General features: G+C 39.2%; 2 protein-coding genes across 2 annotated transcripts in view; one reads left to right on the plus strand and one right to left on the minus strand.

The window, feature by feature from the left end:
- The window catches only part of LOC126335409 (transcription factor Dp-1-like), a 172,459-nt gene extending 161,314 nt beyond the window's left edge, over positions 1-11,145 (minus strand). The window contains exons 1-2 of the mRNA XM_049998677.1: positions 10,745-11,145; positions 3,846-3,964 (exon numbers count right to left, since the gene is read on the minus strand). Of these exons, the coding sequence (XP_049854634.1) occupies positions 3,846-3,964; positions 10,745-10,793 (168 nt within the window). The 5' untranslated portion in view covers positions 10,794-11,145. The remainder of the gene's footprint in view (positions 1-3,845; positions 3,965-10,744) is intronic.
- Positions 11,146-11,211: 66 nt separating this feature from the next.
- The window catches only part of LOC126335410 (F-box/SPRY domain-containing protein 1), an 84,404-nt gene continuing 79,615 nt past the window's right edge, over positions 11,212-16,000 (plus strand). Inside the window, exon 1 of the mRNA XM_049998678.1 lies at positions 11,212-11,871. Coding sequence (XP_049854635.1) covers positions 11,290-11,871 — 582 coding nt within the window. The 5' untranslated portion in view covers positions 11,212-11,289. The remainder of the gene's footprint in view (positions 11,872-16,000) is intronic.

Below are 16,000 nucleotides of genomic sequence, written 5' to 3' on the forward strand. Positions count from 1 at the left end.
AATTAATTTAATTTTATTAATTAAGTGATTTTTGAAACAACGTAGTATGTCCTGTGCAGCTAACCGCCAGCTCAAAGAGATAAAGTGTTCTGTGCGTTTGCAATAGCTTGCTTGAAACTTGTGCATATATGAAAGCACTGCATCAATCCCTGTCATGTACTGTTGATCATCACCGATATGCAACAATCAGTCTGTTTGTCCTTAGTTCCTCTTTGTGATTGTGTTAGATGGTCATATTTGTTTGTGCACAACCATTTATCATTCTGTTGTTAATGTCTTATGTTTGTAACCAAAGTACTGACTACTTAGTTACTTTAGTAAATATCAAATAAAATAGTGTTGGAAAATTACTTGCAACAATGTATCACTTGACAGCCTACACCTCAGTTTTTAAAAACTCTTCAAACATTTTTAGAGCTGAGTGGAGACCAACAAGATCTGACAGTGTTACAGTCCAGTATTAACTTTCCAGATGATCAAGAATGAAGTACATGCAGACATCACAGTTACTATCACTTCAGGTTTTTGAAAGCCACCAAAGAACTTGCTGCAATCCTTTCAAAACATACAACCAGATAGTTCAAAAAATCCTTTAAAGTCAATAAGTTTAGCATTGTCTAAATCATTAAGTGTTGGGAAAATCTTCGTCAAACCAGGCAAAAGCTTTGTACAACATATCATAAATGACCCGGAGGTGAAATTTCAAGAGTCGTTGCTAAAAAGTCGAAGTTTCAAGCATGCAAACAAAATTTTAGAACGACATGACTGTGCGACTTGACATAGAATGACCTAATGATACTCTACATGGATATATTAAAACCAACCAAATTTTGGGATGAGTACCATGTATAAGAAAAATACAAGAAGTCCTTAGAAACATTCACATTTTCAGGACAGACAGAACCTGTTGCGTCATGAGGAGTTAAAGACACAGTCACCTCATACAAAAAGACAGTATTCTATAACACCTCTCCCACTATCAGACACTTAAACTAGCACATGACAAACATTAGAATAAAGTCTGGAATTCTTGATTATCTTCATAAGAACCCCTCTAAATTAGCACCAAAAGGCCACAAGTGCCACACAAGCAATATGGTGAGACATATCCAATGATGTATAACATGAACTATATCTTATAATTGGTCCTACAGATGCTGTAACTGAAGACAGAAATCATCACCTTTTGCTTAGTATGCTTTTACACTTTTCTATTATCAGTTGGCAACAATGCATAAAAACACAGAAATGCAAAATGTCACAGCACGAATTTCTTTGGGCCAGTAATTAATCATGTGAAGCTGCTATCAAACATTCATCCATTTCCGTGTCTGGTCGGCATTTCCAAAAAATAGCAGCTGCCATAGCTTTGTCATTTCCTCCGTAAACATCTTTTATCGTGCACGGGTTGTCCAGGAAGGGGCATACAAGTAGATGGCTTGGATCTTCTTCAGCCTGCAGTCGCAAAAGGTGTCAGCACTCGCAGGAAGGATTCCCCATTTCTTCAGGTTGGTCTGTCATCGGGGGATGCCCACCTTAGGTGGCTGAGGGACCTCCACACAGGGTATTGTAGTTTTGCACCAGAAGCTAGTTCTTCTTTTGGTGATGTGTCTATGGGCAGTGAGCTCTTCCATGTTACAAGACGAACTGCCTCTGGTGCTCCCTCCAGTGGCGCACTTCTAGCGAGGAAACTCTTGGGAGATTTAAGGTGGGATCTTGCTACCTGATGACCATACAGAGGATGTCAGCGGTCGTTCTCCAGCTTTGTTCTCTCAATGTCTGCAACAATGGCCCTCCGGATGTTGGGTGGGGCTATTCCAACAATCGGATACAATTTCTGCACTGGTGTTTGCTCAACTTACTTAGCATGAGCTGAAACGTTCCACACCGGAGCAGCATGCTCAGCAGCTGATACACAAAGCGCAAGTGCAGAAGTCCTTAGGAGATGCGGTTTGGCTGTCCAGCTCCTGCCAATCAGCTTTTTAAGTATCCCACTGCGAAAAATGACTTTCTGTTTCACGTTTAGACATTGCTGCCTGTACGTTAGAGCCCTGTCCAGTGTGACACCTAAATCGACTGGTGTTGGGCAATGTTTCAGTTGTTCTACTCGCCATGTAAAGTCCAGCTTTCGCTGTGCTTCCCTGATTCGTAGGTGGAATGCGCTCACTTGAGTTTTACTGGGATTGGGCTTCACTTCATGATAAATATTTGTTTCCTACATGTCACACAACCAAGAGCTATATAGTGTGCAAAACCAACCATAACATCAATGCAATTGCTGAGGATCGATATCTGTGGGCAAGGATGACTTATAGAATTAGAGAAGGAAGGCACAAGGGCCGCCATATAACAGTTCCAGAAGTGTCAAGTGAAAATTGTGATCCTATACCTCTGCTTTGACCCATCTGCTGTGCAGCGTCATGGTGGCATGATACTTTTGAGTTGGGTCATGCTTGTACATGGTGTGTTTTAGTATTTGGTGGTGCTCTCGAGTTTGATGTTCATTTCTCAAAGCTATTAGTTAGGTACCTTAGAGAGTGACATTGTTAGGGGAGTGTTAGAGGTTTCATTAGAAGAGTTTATGCTCGTTCAACAATGAGTTATTCGGATTTTGCATATTTTTAGGTGATGCATTCAGGCTTTTGTTCGGTGTTGCTCGTGTTGTGTCTCTTGTAGTTGCAAATTTAACAGTGTTCCTTCTTTGTGGCAGTAATGGCTATGACAGAAATTTATGAGCAGGTAATTGCTTATTGAAACGACAAGTTCCTACAGTTATTTGGACTGCTTACACTCAATTTTCTTCTGTTTTTAGGTGTGTGTGCGCGCGCGCGCGCGCGCGCGCGCGAAGGGGTGGGGGTAGTTTGCAGCCTAGATTTATGCGATAGTGACTTTGGTTGGTTTGTGGTTTTATTTGCATTTTATTGATGTATGTTTGTAGTTGTCTGTGTATACCTAAGTTGATCATTATGTAAGTTTCCAGAAATTTAGGAGTTTTCTTGTTAGTGGTTGGTAATCATGTCAAACTGTGGTTGATAAGTATTGTGGACACTAGATTTACCATCACTGTTTAGGTTATATTTTTGATATCAGTTACATGAGAAAGTTTTTGTTTGTTGTACTGTGGACTTTCACACAGAAATGGTAAGTGAAGATTTCAAAACCAGATATGATGATTTGCGTGTTACTTTTTGATACTGCAGGTTTCATTTTAGCAACCATATAGGTCAAGTAAAATTTGCAGCATCCGGCTCTGGAGTTGTGCGCAGGTATAAGTCTGAGCTATACAGGTTAAGTAAAATTTGCGATACCGGGTTTTCGAGTTGTGTGCGAGTTCATGGCTACATAGATCAAGTGAAATTCATGACACCAATTTGTTTTTGCATTTTTGTTGTTGTGTTGAATATTTCTTGTGATTGATTTTTTGGGTTAATATTTATTTTGGAATACTGTCATTATTATAGACATAAATTTAGTTTGCACCCACAAAAAACCCTCTACTTTCTGTGGTTGTACCAGCAGTTTCATTTTATTGCTGGAGTTAATTCTTTCACATGGTTTTGCAAGTTTGCAAGTCTGTTCAGGGGTGTAATGAGTAGCATCATGCTCACCACATTGTATATGATTAAAATCTGCCATCTTGATGATGTTATGGATCAAAGCAGTAGAGCAGAATCTCAACATTCGGTAATCCTATTCCAGAAACATTCCATTTCAACTACAACAGTTCCACACTAATACTAACAAATCATAAGTACTGCAAATTAATGCCTACCACATAAATGACATATCCAAATAATGTCAACATCTGTGACAATATGTTAAGTCATCACTCAACTTATACATACCTGGCTACCATCTTGATTAGGCGCTTTAAATATTGTCTTCAGAGCTTGATTATCAACTGCTACATTATTGTGAGATTTTGTAGCATGTGTTTGTACTAATTTAATCACTTGGGGCTGACCTATGAGGAATAAAAGGTATTAGTACAGTATCAGATTTAGTGCATAAACTTAGTACTGTCCTTATTACTAGCAACATTTTTGACAAGACAGCCTTATTCTGATTAAAAGTAATTGTTTGTTGACATTTTTACGTGGCACAACAGCTGCTATTTGTAAATGGGTTAAGGCTAAACCAAATCGGGTGGGGTGGGGTGGGGTGGAGTGGAGGGGCTGCTTGTACAGAAGAAACAGACTGATTGCCCTTAGTGATCAATAGTAATCACGTAAAATTTGAAATTTTACCGGCAAATCAACGGCTCAAAAAGATTTCCGGCTTGCAGCCAGTCGCCGTAAACTTCATTGCATGATATTTTGGCTAGACCACTGCCAGCCATCTTCAGGTGACTCGAACGAGGACTGACGAAGACACTCTCTGCTCCAGCCCTTCTGTCTCTGCGACTGCAACGCACGCGCGGCAGTACTATCAGCGCACTATATAAGCTGGGGCGGAATGTCTTAGCCAGTCCTCGTTCGAGGCACCTGAAGATAGCTGGCAGTGGTTCGGCCGAAATATCGTGCATTGAAGTTTACGACGACCAGCTGCAAGCCCGAAATCTTTTTGAACTTTAATCCCACAGGCCACAAATTACCAAGTGCATCAGCTGCTGTGAATAACTGCAGGTGGATTAACTCTTTGTAGTGACACTGGCAACAGTTCGAACATTAGAGCTCCAAAGTGTTAAAGAGTTAATTAACAAGTAACTTTAATCAGGCTCTAGAACAGCTTCCAGTACAAAATAAAAGCAAAGTACAGTATGAAATGAATAATCTACTTGCGTGAATTTTCATAAGGATAAAATAAAAATGACATGTGGAATGCAAGATAATACTCTAATACTGACAAGGGCCATTGTGTGAGAGGCTACAACTGTGTACATTTTAAGAAAAGTGTGTTGAAGTTACATGCTGGACCCCCTTAAAATCTTGGTTGTGTAGCATAGCTTGAAGTCTTAGTTTGGAAGCTGACAATCTGGGGAAGCTAACAAATGTTAAAGCAAAAAATCTGGTCACGGTGACAAACTGACTTGCAGCAAAGCCTATTGTTTATGCCTACAGGTATGCCATACTGAAAAATGTCATTTTTACAAAAAGGGTATTTTTACAATTTCAGCTGCACAGTACAAATAGCTGAAAACTTATTTTTATTGCAGATATTATGCGAACAGTGTATCGTGGCAGTCAGCCGTTACTGTAAACAAATGAGAACTTTGACTGTCCAAGGGACGGGAGCTGATGCGGGGGGAATAAACCCTCTCTCTCTGTCGCCATTCTATGCTTCCATGAAAACAGAACTGACATAATGGTCATACGGATTATTGGTTTCTTTTCTTGCGGTGAGAGTCTCATTTAAATCCGTTTATGCACCAAGATTAGTTTCCTCACTCTCAAAATGAGAAAAAAAAGAAGACCACAACCGGCACCTCAAAGCAAATGGTAGACACAAGGCATTTGTTAGTTGCTACAGTAGTGGTAGTGGTAGTTGAGGCCCGACCTCTAACGGTATCTTATTCACGCATAGTTCAAAACACTCCCCAACTAATACTGCCACGATGTAGTGTCTGCAGAAGAATGATCACCTTCACTACAACACTGCCATTCTAATAATACCAAAGTGTTCCTTGTTGGAAATCAGTCAAATCTTTTGGTAAAAGTTATACGCCTGGAGTTATAAAAAAAACCAAATCAAAAACTCTAGCATCAAGCATTGGATGACTATTTCTAATAGCATAAAACATATTACTGAAATCAATTCATGTTGCAGAGACATACAATTCTACAGGTATCACCTGCAACCTGTTCACATACTTAATCTTTACTGTGATTTCAGGAATTGACTATAAATATTTTAATAATATTCATTTATACATCCCACAGAACAGTGACTTTCCAGCTTTGTAATGGGGCAGCCCCTTTCAATGCAAAGAGACTCCAACAGCACATGCACTACCTGCAGGCTGTGTACTGGGATGGAGGCTGCGCTCATTGTACACCAAAAGGAACACACGTCTTACATCCTTTAGTGAAGGAACACTTATTTAACAATCCAAGAGACACATTCACATATCCATCTCATAGTTTGTTTTAATAAAGATATTCTTTTTGCCATTTTATACCTCAAAATCCTAACCCTCCCCTTTTTCCCATTCCCCAGACCATGTACCATCCTCTCAGGGCAATGTGTACACACACACACACACACACACACACACACACACACACACACACACTGATCTATAGTTTGAAGTGTGTGTTTTGTTATTCTTTATTCTGTAACTCTAGGATGATCATATACATATGATCAAAACTAGTCCTGAATCATTTTTCACGTGCAACAGAGATTGTAAAAACAAATTTTACTCTCCTTCTGAATACTCTATGTTCTCCTGTCATTTTTGTTGATGCATCAAATTGCCACTAGTGCATTCGTCCCAACTGTCAACGACTCTATGCATTTAACTGAACATCTATTTGCATCAAGTATATTTGTTTGGGCAGTGTATTAGTTCACACCATAAGGGAGCAATTGAAAACGAATTGCACATGTCCTCTCACAGATCACACCCTGAATCCACAGTAATTACAACAAAACGCAACTGTAAAAAATTTGTCATTGTGGGTGCACAAAATGTAATGATTTAAGCTGCTCTAATTGCAAAATAAATTTATCTTGCATAATTTTGATAGCAGCACCAGACATCAAAACCAGGAATAGAACAAATATCCTAGTTGACAGGATTGTGATAGATAAACTACAAGCAGCACTGAATGGTGTACAAAACATTTATTGCATCTCGTGTAAGTGAGCAGAGGGCCTGGACATTGGTCTGATTGCTAATGATACAGAAGCAGTGTAGGTCTACTGTAATGTGTATCAAACTACTATGGTGGGGCCAACAGCACTGGCAGCGCAATACAATTATCAACAAATGTGAAGGTCATCTCAGCTGGCATGCAGGTTTCAAACACTAGGCATATTTTTTGATTTAACTAAGGCATTTGATTGTGGTGATCACAAAATATATCTCCGGAAGTTGAACATTATGGAATACGAGGAGAAGCTCAAAATTTGCTCACCTCTTACTTCAGCAACATGTCATTTTTCAAAGTGTTGAGAATGGCCGAGATTTGGGGTCTGAATGGGGTACAGTTAAGTGGGAGATGGCCCAGAAATCAGTGCCGGGACCACTCATTTTTCTTATTTATATAAATGATATGTCCACTAATATTACGGGTAACTCTAAAATATTTGTTTGCTGATGACACTAGCTTGGTAGTAAAGGATGTTGTGTGTAACATTGGCTCAGTTTCAAACAGTGCAGTTCATGGCTTGTAGAAAATAAATTAACGCTAAATCACAGTAAGACTCAGCTTTTACAATTTCTAACCCACAACTCAACAAGACCCGACATTTTAATTTCACACAGCGGTCATATTATTAGTGAAACTGAACAGTTTAAATTTCTAGGTGTTCAGATAGACGGTAAATTGTCGTGGAAAGCCAAAGTTTAGGATCTTGTTCAAAGAATTAATGCTCCCATTTGTACTATTAGAACAGTATCTGAAGTGAGGGATCATTCTACATGAAAATTAGTGTAATTTGCTTATATCACATTTTGGCTAATTCCCATTCTAAGAGGGTATTTTTGGCTCAGAAACGGGCTGTTCAGGCAATAAGTGGTGTAAGTTCACCAACCTCTTGTCTGACCCCTGTTCACAAGTCTGGGTATTTGGGACAGTGGCCTCAATATATATATTCCTTACTGTCATTTCTTGTTAACAATATTAGCTTATTCCCAAGAATAAGCAGCTTCCACTCAGTTAATACTCGCCAGAGATCAAACCTGCATTTGGATCGGACTTCCTAACTCTTGTGCAGAAAAGTGTGCAGTATACTGTTGCATCCATTTTCAATAAACTATCACTAGACTTCAGAAATGTTTGCAGTAATCCAAATGCTTTCAAATCAAAACTGAAGAGTTTCCTCATGGGTCACTCCACCTATACTGTCGAGGAGATCCTTGAAAAATTAACCCGGTTCTTGTTGTACTGTTGACTGCATTTTCTTAAACTTATGGCTTGACTTTCTTCGGTTTATAAACATTTTACTTTTATCTGTTATTGCTTTTATGTTGTAACTTCATGTACTGGCATGTACCATGACCTTGGAAATTTATTCCTCAATTTGGTCCTACAGAACTTTAGGTGTAAATAAAATAAATAGAAGAGATTTGTTTCACAGTATTGAAAATGAAGTGCTTTTAGCATTTAAGGTATGCCCGTTAAGAGTCCATATTTACTAGACTTTCTTTTCTTTTGTTAGTCCATACAACCAGCTCAAAGTTTGTTGGAGTTCTGATTCACCCTATTTGTCCTATGAGACATTACTTCTAAAATCATGTTATACATTACAGTTAGCTTATTTATTAATGGCAACACCAACAGTTAATCGTACATGTAGTAAAACTACTGTCGACTGTCTTGCTCCACTGGCAAGACCAATTCCTTTCAGATAACCTAAGTTAAGCACTGTCAGACTTGGCTAGCACTTGGGCGGACGATCGTCCAAGTCTGCCGAGTGCTGTTGGCAAGCGGGGTGCATTCAGCCCTTGTGAGGCCCACTGAGTAGCTACTAGATAGAGAAGTAATTGCTTCACCCACAGCATAAGCTGAGAACGGCTGAAGACCAGCATCCAGTGAGCTAATCGACTGAGGTCATTACTGCAGAATAGTATGGCTCCCCTGCGGGAGAACAGCTGGGTATTAAATTTTGCAAATGGGATCTGCTAGTTTTAGTACTATTAGTTTAGGCAACCAACTGCAGTATAAGACAGACATTCTGAGAATCCACAATCTGGAGATTGCAAGCAGATTCAGATTATGTTTTTCTTTCTGTGAGGGTTAATAAGCGTTGGTGCTTTGCTTTTGCTTTATATTAATTTATCGTTGGGTTTGGTAGCCAGAGTGACAGTGGCCTCCTCTTTAATATTGGCTGTGGCAACATATTGATCTGCAGGGTGTACGGAGATAGACCTATAAGTTAGGTGAAAAGGGGATAACTCAGTTTCCCAAGCCAACAAATGTTAATGCGCAATAAAGTCAGTGGTAACACACTGAAAGGAAGTCAAGAAGGTGCATGTACACTATTAATCAGAAATAAATCAAGGTAAAAATGCTAAAATCTCCAAAATTTAAAATATTTGGAAAGACTATTGAATCTAAATAATAGGTCACCACAGGTGTGTTGAATTATGAAAACTGGATAATTAGTGCTAAAGGCTACAACAATGAAAAGTAAAATGAAAATACAAAAATTACCAAGCATCCTACTATGAAAGTTGGGGTTACCAGTAAGTACATAAATGCCTACTGGTTAAATGTGCTCCAGATCCACAAAAACAGGTAGTGGTACACTGAATTCACTTCAACAAAAAAATATTCTAATATTTGGGGCTAAAACATTAACATTTACCTCTAATTTTATTACAACAAGATTCTAAATGTGACGATTACATTCTTGGGGTAGAAAACACATGGTAGTCAAACTGTAGCAGCACACATGGAAAAACTCTGCGAAATTTTTGTTAACTGTTGTACAGCAAGAGCTTATACAGAACTTCCACTAAACTTACTTATTTACTCGATAGGTTCACACGTACGCCTAATGCACAGGCGACATACGCCGTTTTCTCTCATTACACCTCAAGGACCCAAGTTAACCGATCCTATTATTGTTAGTAAACTCGATAATTTACCACGAAACACTCCTATGGTTACACTTCAGTTTGTGAAAGCGTTATTGTGATGTCCCTAGCAGGTTCGTAAGTTTAGGTTCTACTTTATGCAGGCTGCAAGAAGATTGTCACAGCCATCTTACATGTTCACAGTAAACATGTGTGGCACCCAATGAAAACAAATTAGAAGTGTCGGACATTCCTTTATAAAACCGCTCTCTGAAACCACAACATACAACTCCCGTTAAACACTTTGGCTGCCCCCTCTTGGAACACTACACTGATTCTCAAAACCTCACCATACACATTTTAACAACGGCAATCCGAGAGTACACAATAAAAAAAAAACAATCTATGGATTTATGACTTCATTATAAGAGTGTCAGTATCATACAACAGATATGTTTAAGTCACGCATCAGTTTGTTACTAACAACGGATTACAAACAGTTCCACAATAGGAGTCGATTTCAACTGATTGACGACACAATATAGAACTTCGTTCATGAATTGAGAATGAATCATTTCATTAATAGACAGAATGTTTACCCGTCGTGTATATGCTGTACCTTGCACGGCAAAAATCTTGTCTTAAGAATAAATCCTGCAGGCGTTCACTGAATGTTTTCATAAATTATAAAAGATGCAAACATGTGTTTCTTTCAATATTCAATACCCGCAGCCAACGTCTCAGCACATAAAAATGTATACAAATTTATCCACGAACGAAAATACCGCTGTTCCTCACAAGTTAAGTAGGATAATATTCTTCAACAAGCGATACGTGGTTACCAGCGACTGTTGATCAACCGACTTTGCTTGCTGCGTGGGCGTCAACTGAAACTGCATAGCGTCGGTACCATAACACATCTTGGATATAAAAACCTTTGACAATCCATCTTCAAGTGAAAGGTGGTAAGACAACACCATCCACAACGTATCACGTCGGTAATGCGAACTATGTTCGTCTTTTAAGACTCGCATGCACTGTGAATGTTTCAGTACGTACCATTCGAATCATGAATCAGAAAATTCACTGTATTGTTTTGCTGGGTCATTATGGGACTCCTGACACTTTAATGGTATAAAAAATTCCTTCAGGCAGTTTGTCAGTTCTTTCAAAATCAATTGGTCATTTCGCCAACGATCAGGTCAGCCTTCTTCGATGCTGCAAAATGGCGACTGCAAACGCTCAACATTTCTCCACTCTTTCTCACTGTTCACACTAAAATACTGTCTCCTCTTCGAATACAGCGTAGCCAAAACATACACGTTTCACATAGTTAGGCTTCAACCGTTACTTTACATTTCAAAATCGAGCACAGAACTTCGTACAAAATACCACCCTTTCGAGTACCTACACCTGAGATGAGCTTGGCGGCAGGCACAATGCTAAACAGCTGGTTGGTCGGACGAAGTCACGTGGTGCTAGGTACTTCCGGTTAAAAGGAACGATGAAACTTGAACCGGAAGTTGATAATAGGGATCGTTTTTCATTGGTTAGTTTATCCCGTTATTCCTTGTTTGTTCCGTGCGTTAGTAGGAACCGGCAAAATGGTAGAAGAGTTGTCAGTGACGCTGCCAGACAATGTTTTGGAAGTTATATTTTCTTATTTGGACCTTCACGATCTAAGAAACTGCTCACTCGTGTGCAAGAATTGGTACAGGTTTTTGAATGATGAAAATAATGACGTGTGGCGCTTACATTGCATAAGAAAATTGGCGGAGGAAGCCCTTAAGTCAGATTTACTTTCTTCTGTGCCAACGTATAAAGCAAAGTTGCGTGCGTTTTATCATGCATGGAATCCAAATGACTGTTCGAGGAACGTTTATATCAAACCTAATGGATTTACACTTCATCGCAACCCTGTGGCGCAAAGTACGGACGCTGCCAGAGGAAAAATTGGCTTCAGGCATGGGAGGCATGCATGGGAAGTCATATGGGAAGGTCCACTTGGAACCGTAGCTGTAATTGGAATCGCAACGAAAGAAGCGCCGCTGCAGTGCCATGGCTACGTCGCTCTTTTGGGTTCTGATGATCAGAGCTGGGGCTGGAACTTAGTGGATAATCATCTTCTTCATAATGGAGATTCGCAAGGAAACTATCCTCTTCTGAACAACGCTCCTAAATATCAGGTTTGTGCACAAGATGAAACGCTAATATTTTGCGTGAGTACGATTCTGGCAGATGTTGGGATGAAAATGCAGTAGATCTAATGTATTTATATATGTAACCACCTGTCTGTGTTATCAATTTGTGTTGAACTGTTGTACATAGCCTTTAATCACTTATGAAGACATTAATATTTCTCCTGGACCCCATACCTCACACTCATTGCCTCCCACATGCTTGCTCCCTCTTTATCTACCACTGTCTCTTTACATATCAGAAACAGAACTTTATTCTCGCAGTACATACAGATTCAAAACATTTGTTTTAATCAACAGAAGTGCCATTAGTGAATTACATGATATGGTAATTTACAATGTTATTAAACATAACTGAAATGAGACACCATGCTCATAACCTCAAATGTCTGAATTGATTTTCTGTTTACAGCTGCCAGCACGAGTTACCATTACATTCTTCAAAGATAGTGCTATAATCATGCAATTGTTCTTGTGGTTGATAATAGCAAAAATATTGAGCATAATATTCTTTTTTCTACTATTAAATTCATTCTGTGAAAGTTTCTGCCTTTTAATTTGTTATGGATTTTCAGTGGCTATGTACTGTAAATCTGTGAAAAGAAAACATGAAATTCTCATTATTTCTTTATTTGTCACATGTAGAAAATAGTTTACCCAAAATCATTCAGGTGCGTCCATATGTACAGATACTGGTACATCATTTGTAAGTATAAAGTCATGAAGTGCTCAACGTCCAAGATTTTACACATATTTATGATGATTGTTTTGCACGTCTTGGTATTCTATTTATAGGCTGCTAGGCCTAATTTCTTTCACCTAGCAGGTCATTCCATATTTTAAAACAGGGCCAAATGAGATGTAGTACCTACCTACCTTTATTGTAGCCATGTCACCACTCAGGGCAATATTCTTATTGGCCATGCAAGATGTTTTTGCCAGCTACTGTAACATGTGTTTGAAAATTGTGACTGAGATTTGTTTACAAAATGTACTGCTAAGCATATGACAGAATCTGCATCTTTAGGGTTCTGGGTTTATGGTTAACTTGAAAGCCATCTGATTTTAATTGTCTGGTTTTGAAACAATCAGCTGTATCTTCACAATCTTTCTCTTTTAACATATTAAGAGTAAACGACTGCTGTAGTTATCTAGTATATTTTGATACATGCAAGGATTTCATATTTGATTTCATTTCTGGTAACTGTGGAAATGTCATCTGCAAGTAAACCACAATGGGGAATATTATTTGGCAATAAATTAATAATAGGCCTGTAGGGAAAAAAAACAGTATTTATGCTCAAATTCAATCTTGTTGTATTCCCTGCAAAAGCATTCTCTGATTTGAGAAATAATTTCTTGAATGTGGCTTTATAACTGCCATTGCTTTCTACCTTTACATATGATCTGAAACGTGTCAAAATCTTGGCCTCGATTTTGTATTTTTCTTAATTTAAAGAGCTGTAGAGAGATTCATACAGTAAGTTGTGTCTCTGAGTGCACATAAAGTTCCTGTGACCTCTCGGGAGTTTTCTGTAGATAAACATTTATCTCCTAAAAATACAGTCATGCACATATTCAAACACTGTAAAGTCCATGATGGAATATCAACAGTATTAAAAAAAGATAGATTACTACAGATTGTCAAGATAACCTATTTATTTGCAGACAGGTAAAAAAAAAATTGTTACATATTATCGCATTTGGCCAAAGCCTTCTTCATCCTAGAAAACAGGCACAAACAGTCAGATTCTTCGCTGAAGAAGACTGTGGCCAAAAGCTATAATGTGTAACAGACTTTTGATTGCGGCTGTCTGCAACTCACTGTTCATCTTTGCCATGAGTAGCAATCTATCCTTTCCCTAATACTGTTAATGCACATATTGTAATCTTGTCCTACTGTGATGATAGTGATAAATAGTTTTGAGTTGCAACAATTCTTTTCAAAGTTTGTGAAAACATTTGAAGAAGAATTTTGTATGATAGTTTCCAAGATTTTCTTTTGAGCCTTTCTGGAATGAATATTATTGTTCGTTCACCTCTACAGCCATGTTTTACGTTGCACCCCTTGTTAGGGTTTCATTCCCAGTTGCATATGGGGCACAGGGATAATGACAGCTTGTATGTCTCAGTACATGCTGTAGATGTCATCACAGTTGGAATGGGACATAAAGGTCTGTAATGTATTCACAGATTCATCTCTTCATCTCCTAAATAGATTTTTCCTAGTAGTGCATAATATTCTTTTTCCTTACCTTTATGCGCAATCTGTAGCGCAGTTGTCATTTCTTTTCAATGGCCTCTTCATATCTCAGTAATGTGTCAGCTTTCATCGGTGACACTTCAGCAGAGTAGTAAGTTACATAATTAACTTTCTCTGTGTGCTTTTTTAGTTGATTCGTAAGTTAGTAATACTAGGGTGGATAGGATGTGTGCATGCTGTGTACAGATGCTCTAGGAGCTGGGTGCAGTTCATGAATAACTGAAGATGCTTTTGGTCACAGTCAGTAGTCTGCACTGCTCCCACAGTGTGTAGCAGTGCCATAGAACCTTTTGCATCATGTGGGACACCTTAGACATCACTTTTGCCCACAGGCTCTGCTGCTGAGGCACCTTGCAGTATACCCGATGTGGTGGATCTGCCTCACTTCAGCATGAGTGTCAGATGGTAACGCATTCACAACACTTGAATCACTTGATGCAGAGTGTCATTGTGGAGGCTGCTTGTGTGGCCTTGCTCATTCACCCTGTGAGTGGACAGGTGGCTGTTCCTTCTGCAGGGTCCAAGCAGGCACACGGTGGTGGTGGTGGACGATTGTTGGACGCATTATGGAGCCCCTTAGGGGAATAGCCTCCAAAGCCAGAAATAAATCGAACATGCATTCAATATGCCTCCTGAGGGGCCTCATCTGAGATGTGGAGGAAGCCCTGCCTGCAACTGTTGGGTGTGAAGGGTATGGCCATCTGTAAGTTGTGGCTCATGTGGGCTCCAATGACATCTGTCAGTTGGGTTCTGAAGTCATCCTCAGCTCATGCAGGTGGCTGGTGGAAGTGGTGAAGACTGCTAGCCTCACACACAGGAAGCAAGCAGGGCTCACAATTTGCAGCATCGTTCCCAGAATTGATCAAGGGGCTTTGGTTTGGAGCCGAGTGCAGGCTCTCAAACAGAGACTCCATCAATTCTATGATAATATCATCTGTAGATTTCTGGATCTGCATTATGGGGTGGAGAATTGTAGGATTCCACTTAATAGGTCAGGGTGCACTATACAAAAGAAGTAGCTACTCAGATAGCACAGTACTTGTGGAGTGCACATGGAGCTCTTTTAGTCTAGACAGTAGTTTAGGGTCTTCTGATGAATGCTTGCTAGTCAAAACACAGAGAGCAAAATCAGGCTGCATAAACCACACAGTGAATTGTTAAAGGATTTGTAACAAAGTTTCTGAATTTACTGTCCTCCATAAAAGCAGTAGTGCTCAAATTATTCTCAGAATTGAGAACTGATAGTGCTTGCGAGGCCATCATAGTGACAATGGTTACTAAAGTTAAAAAATCCACCAAGAGGGCTAGGAGACTTTTGCTAGAGAGAGCAGATAAGCAGTTGTTACCATCCCACTTAGAAATGAATAGATATTGTTTAGTTCCAGTGCGATGGATGTAGACAAATTATGGGAAAACTTTAAATGGATTGTAAATAAAGCGCTGGAGAAGTATGTGCCGGGGTAGTGAATTAAGAATGGAAAAGACCCACCATGTTTTAATAACAATATTTAGAAACTACTGATGAAGCAGTGACTTTTGCACACAAGGTGCACAAGGATTCAACTGCTACCACTGTCAGATACTTTGAGTACAAGATCTTGTGGAGAACTGAGAAAATTCTGGTCCTATGTAAAACTGCTAAATGAGTCGAAGGTTTCTATCTGGTAACTAGCTGATCAATTTGGTATGTTAATAGAAGAAAGGAAAAGGAAAGTTTTAAATCTCATGTTTAAGGAATCATTCAGACAGGAAGATCTTAAAAATATACTGTTGTTTGGCTGTGACACAGACTCCCATATGGAGTACATAGTAATAGGCATCTTGGGTGCAGAGAAGCAGCTGGTAACTAGCTGA

The sequence above is a fragment of the Schistocerca gregaria genome, chromosome 2 (genome assembly GCF_023897955.1).
Source record: "Schistocerca gregaria isolate iqSchGreg1 chromosome 2, iqSchGreg1.2, whole genome shotgun sequence".
NCBI classification, from domain to species: Eukaryota; Metazoa; Arthropoda; class Insecta; order Orthoptera; family Acrididae; genus Schistocerca; species Schistocerca gregaria.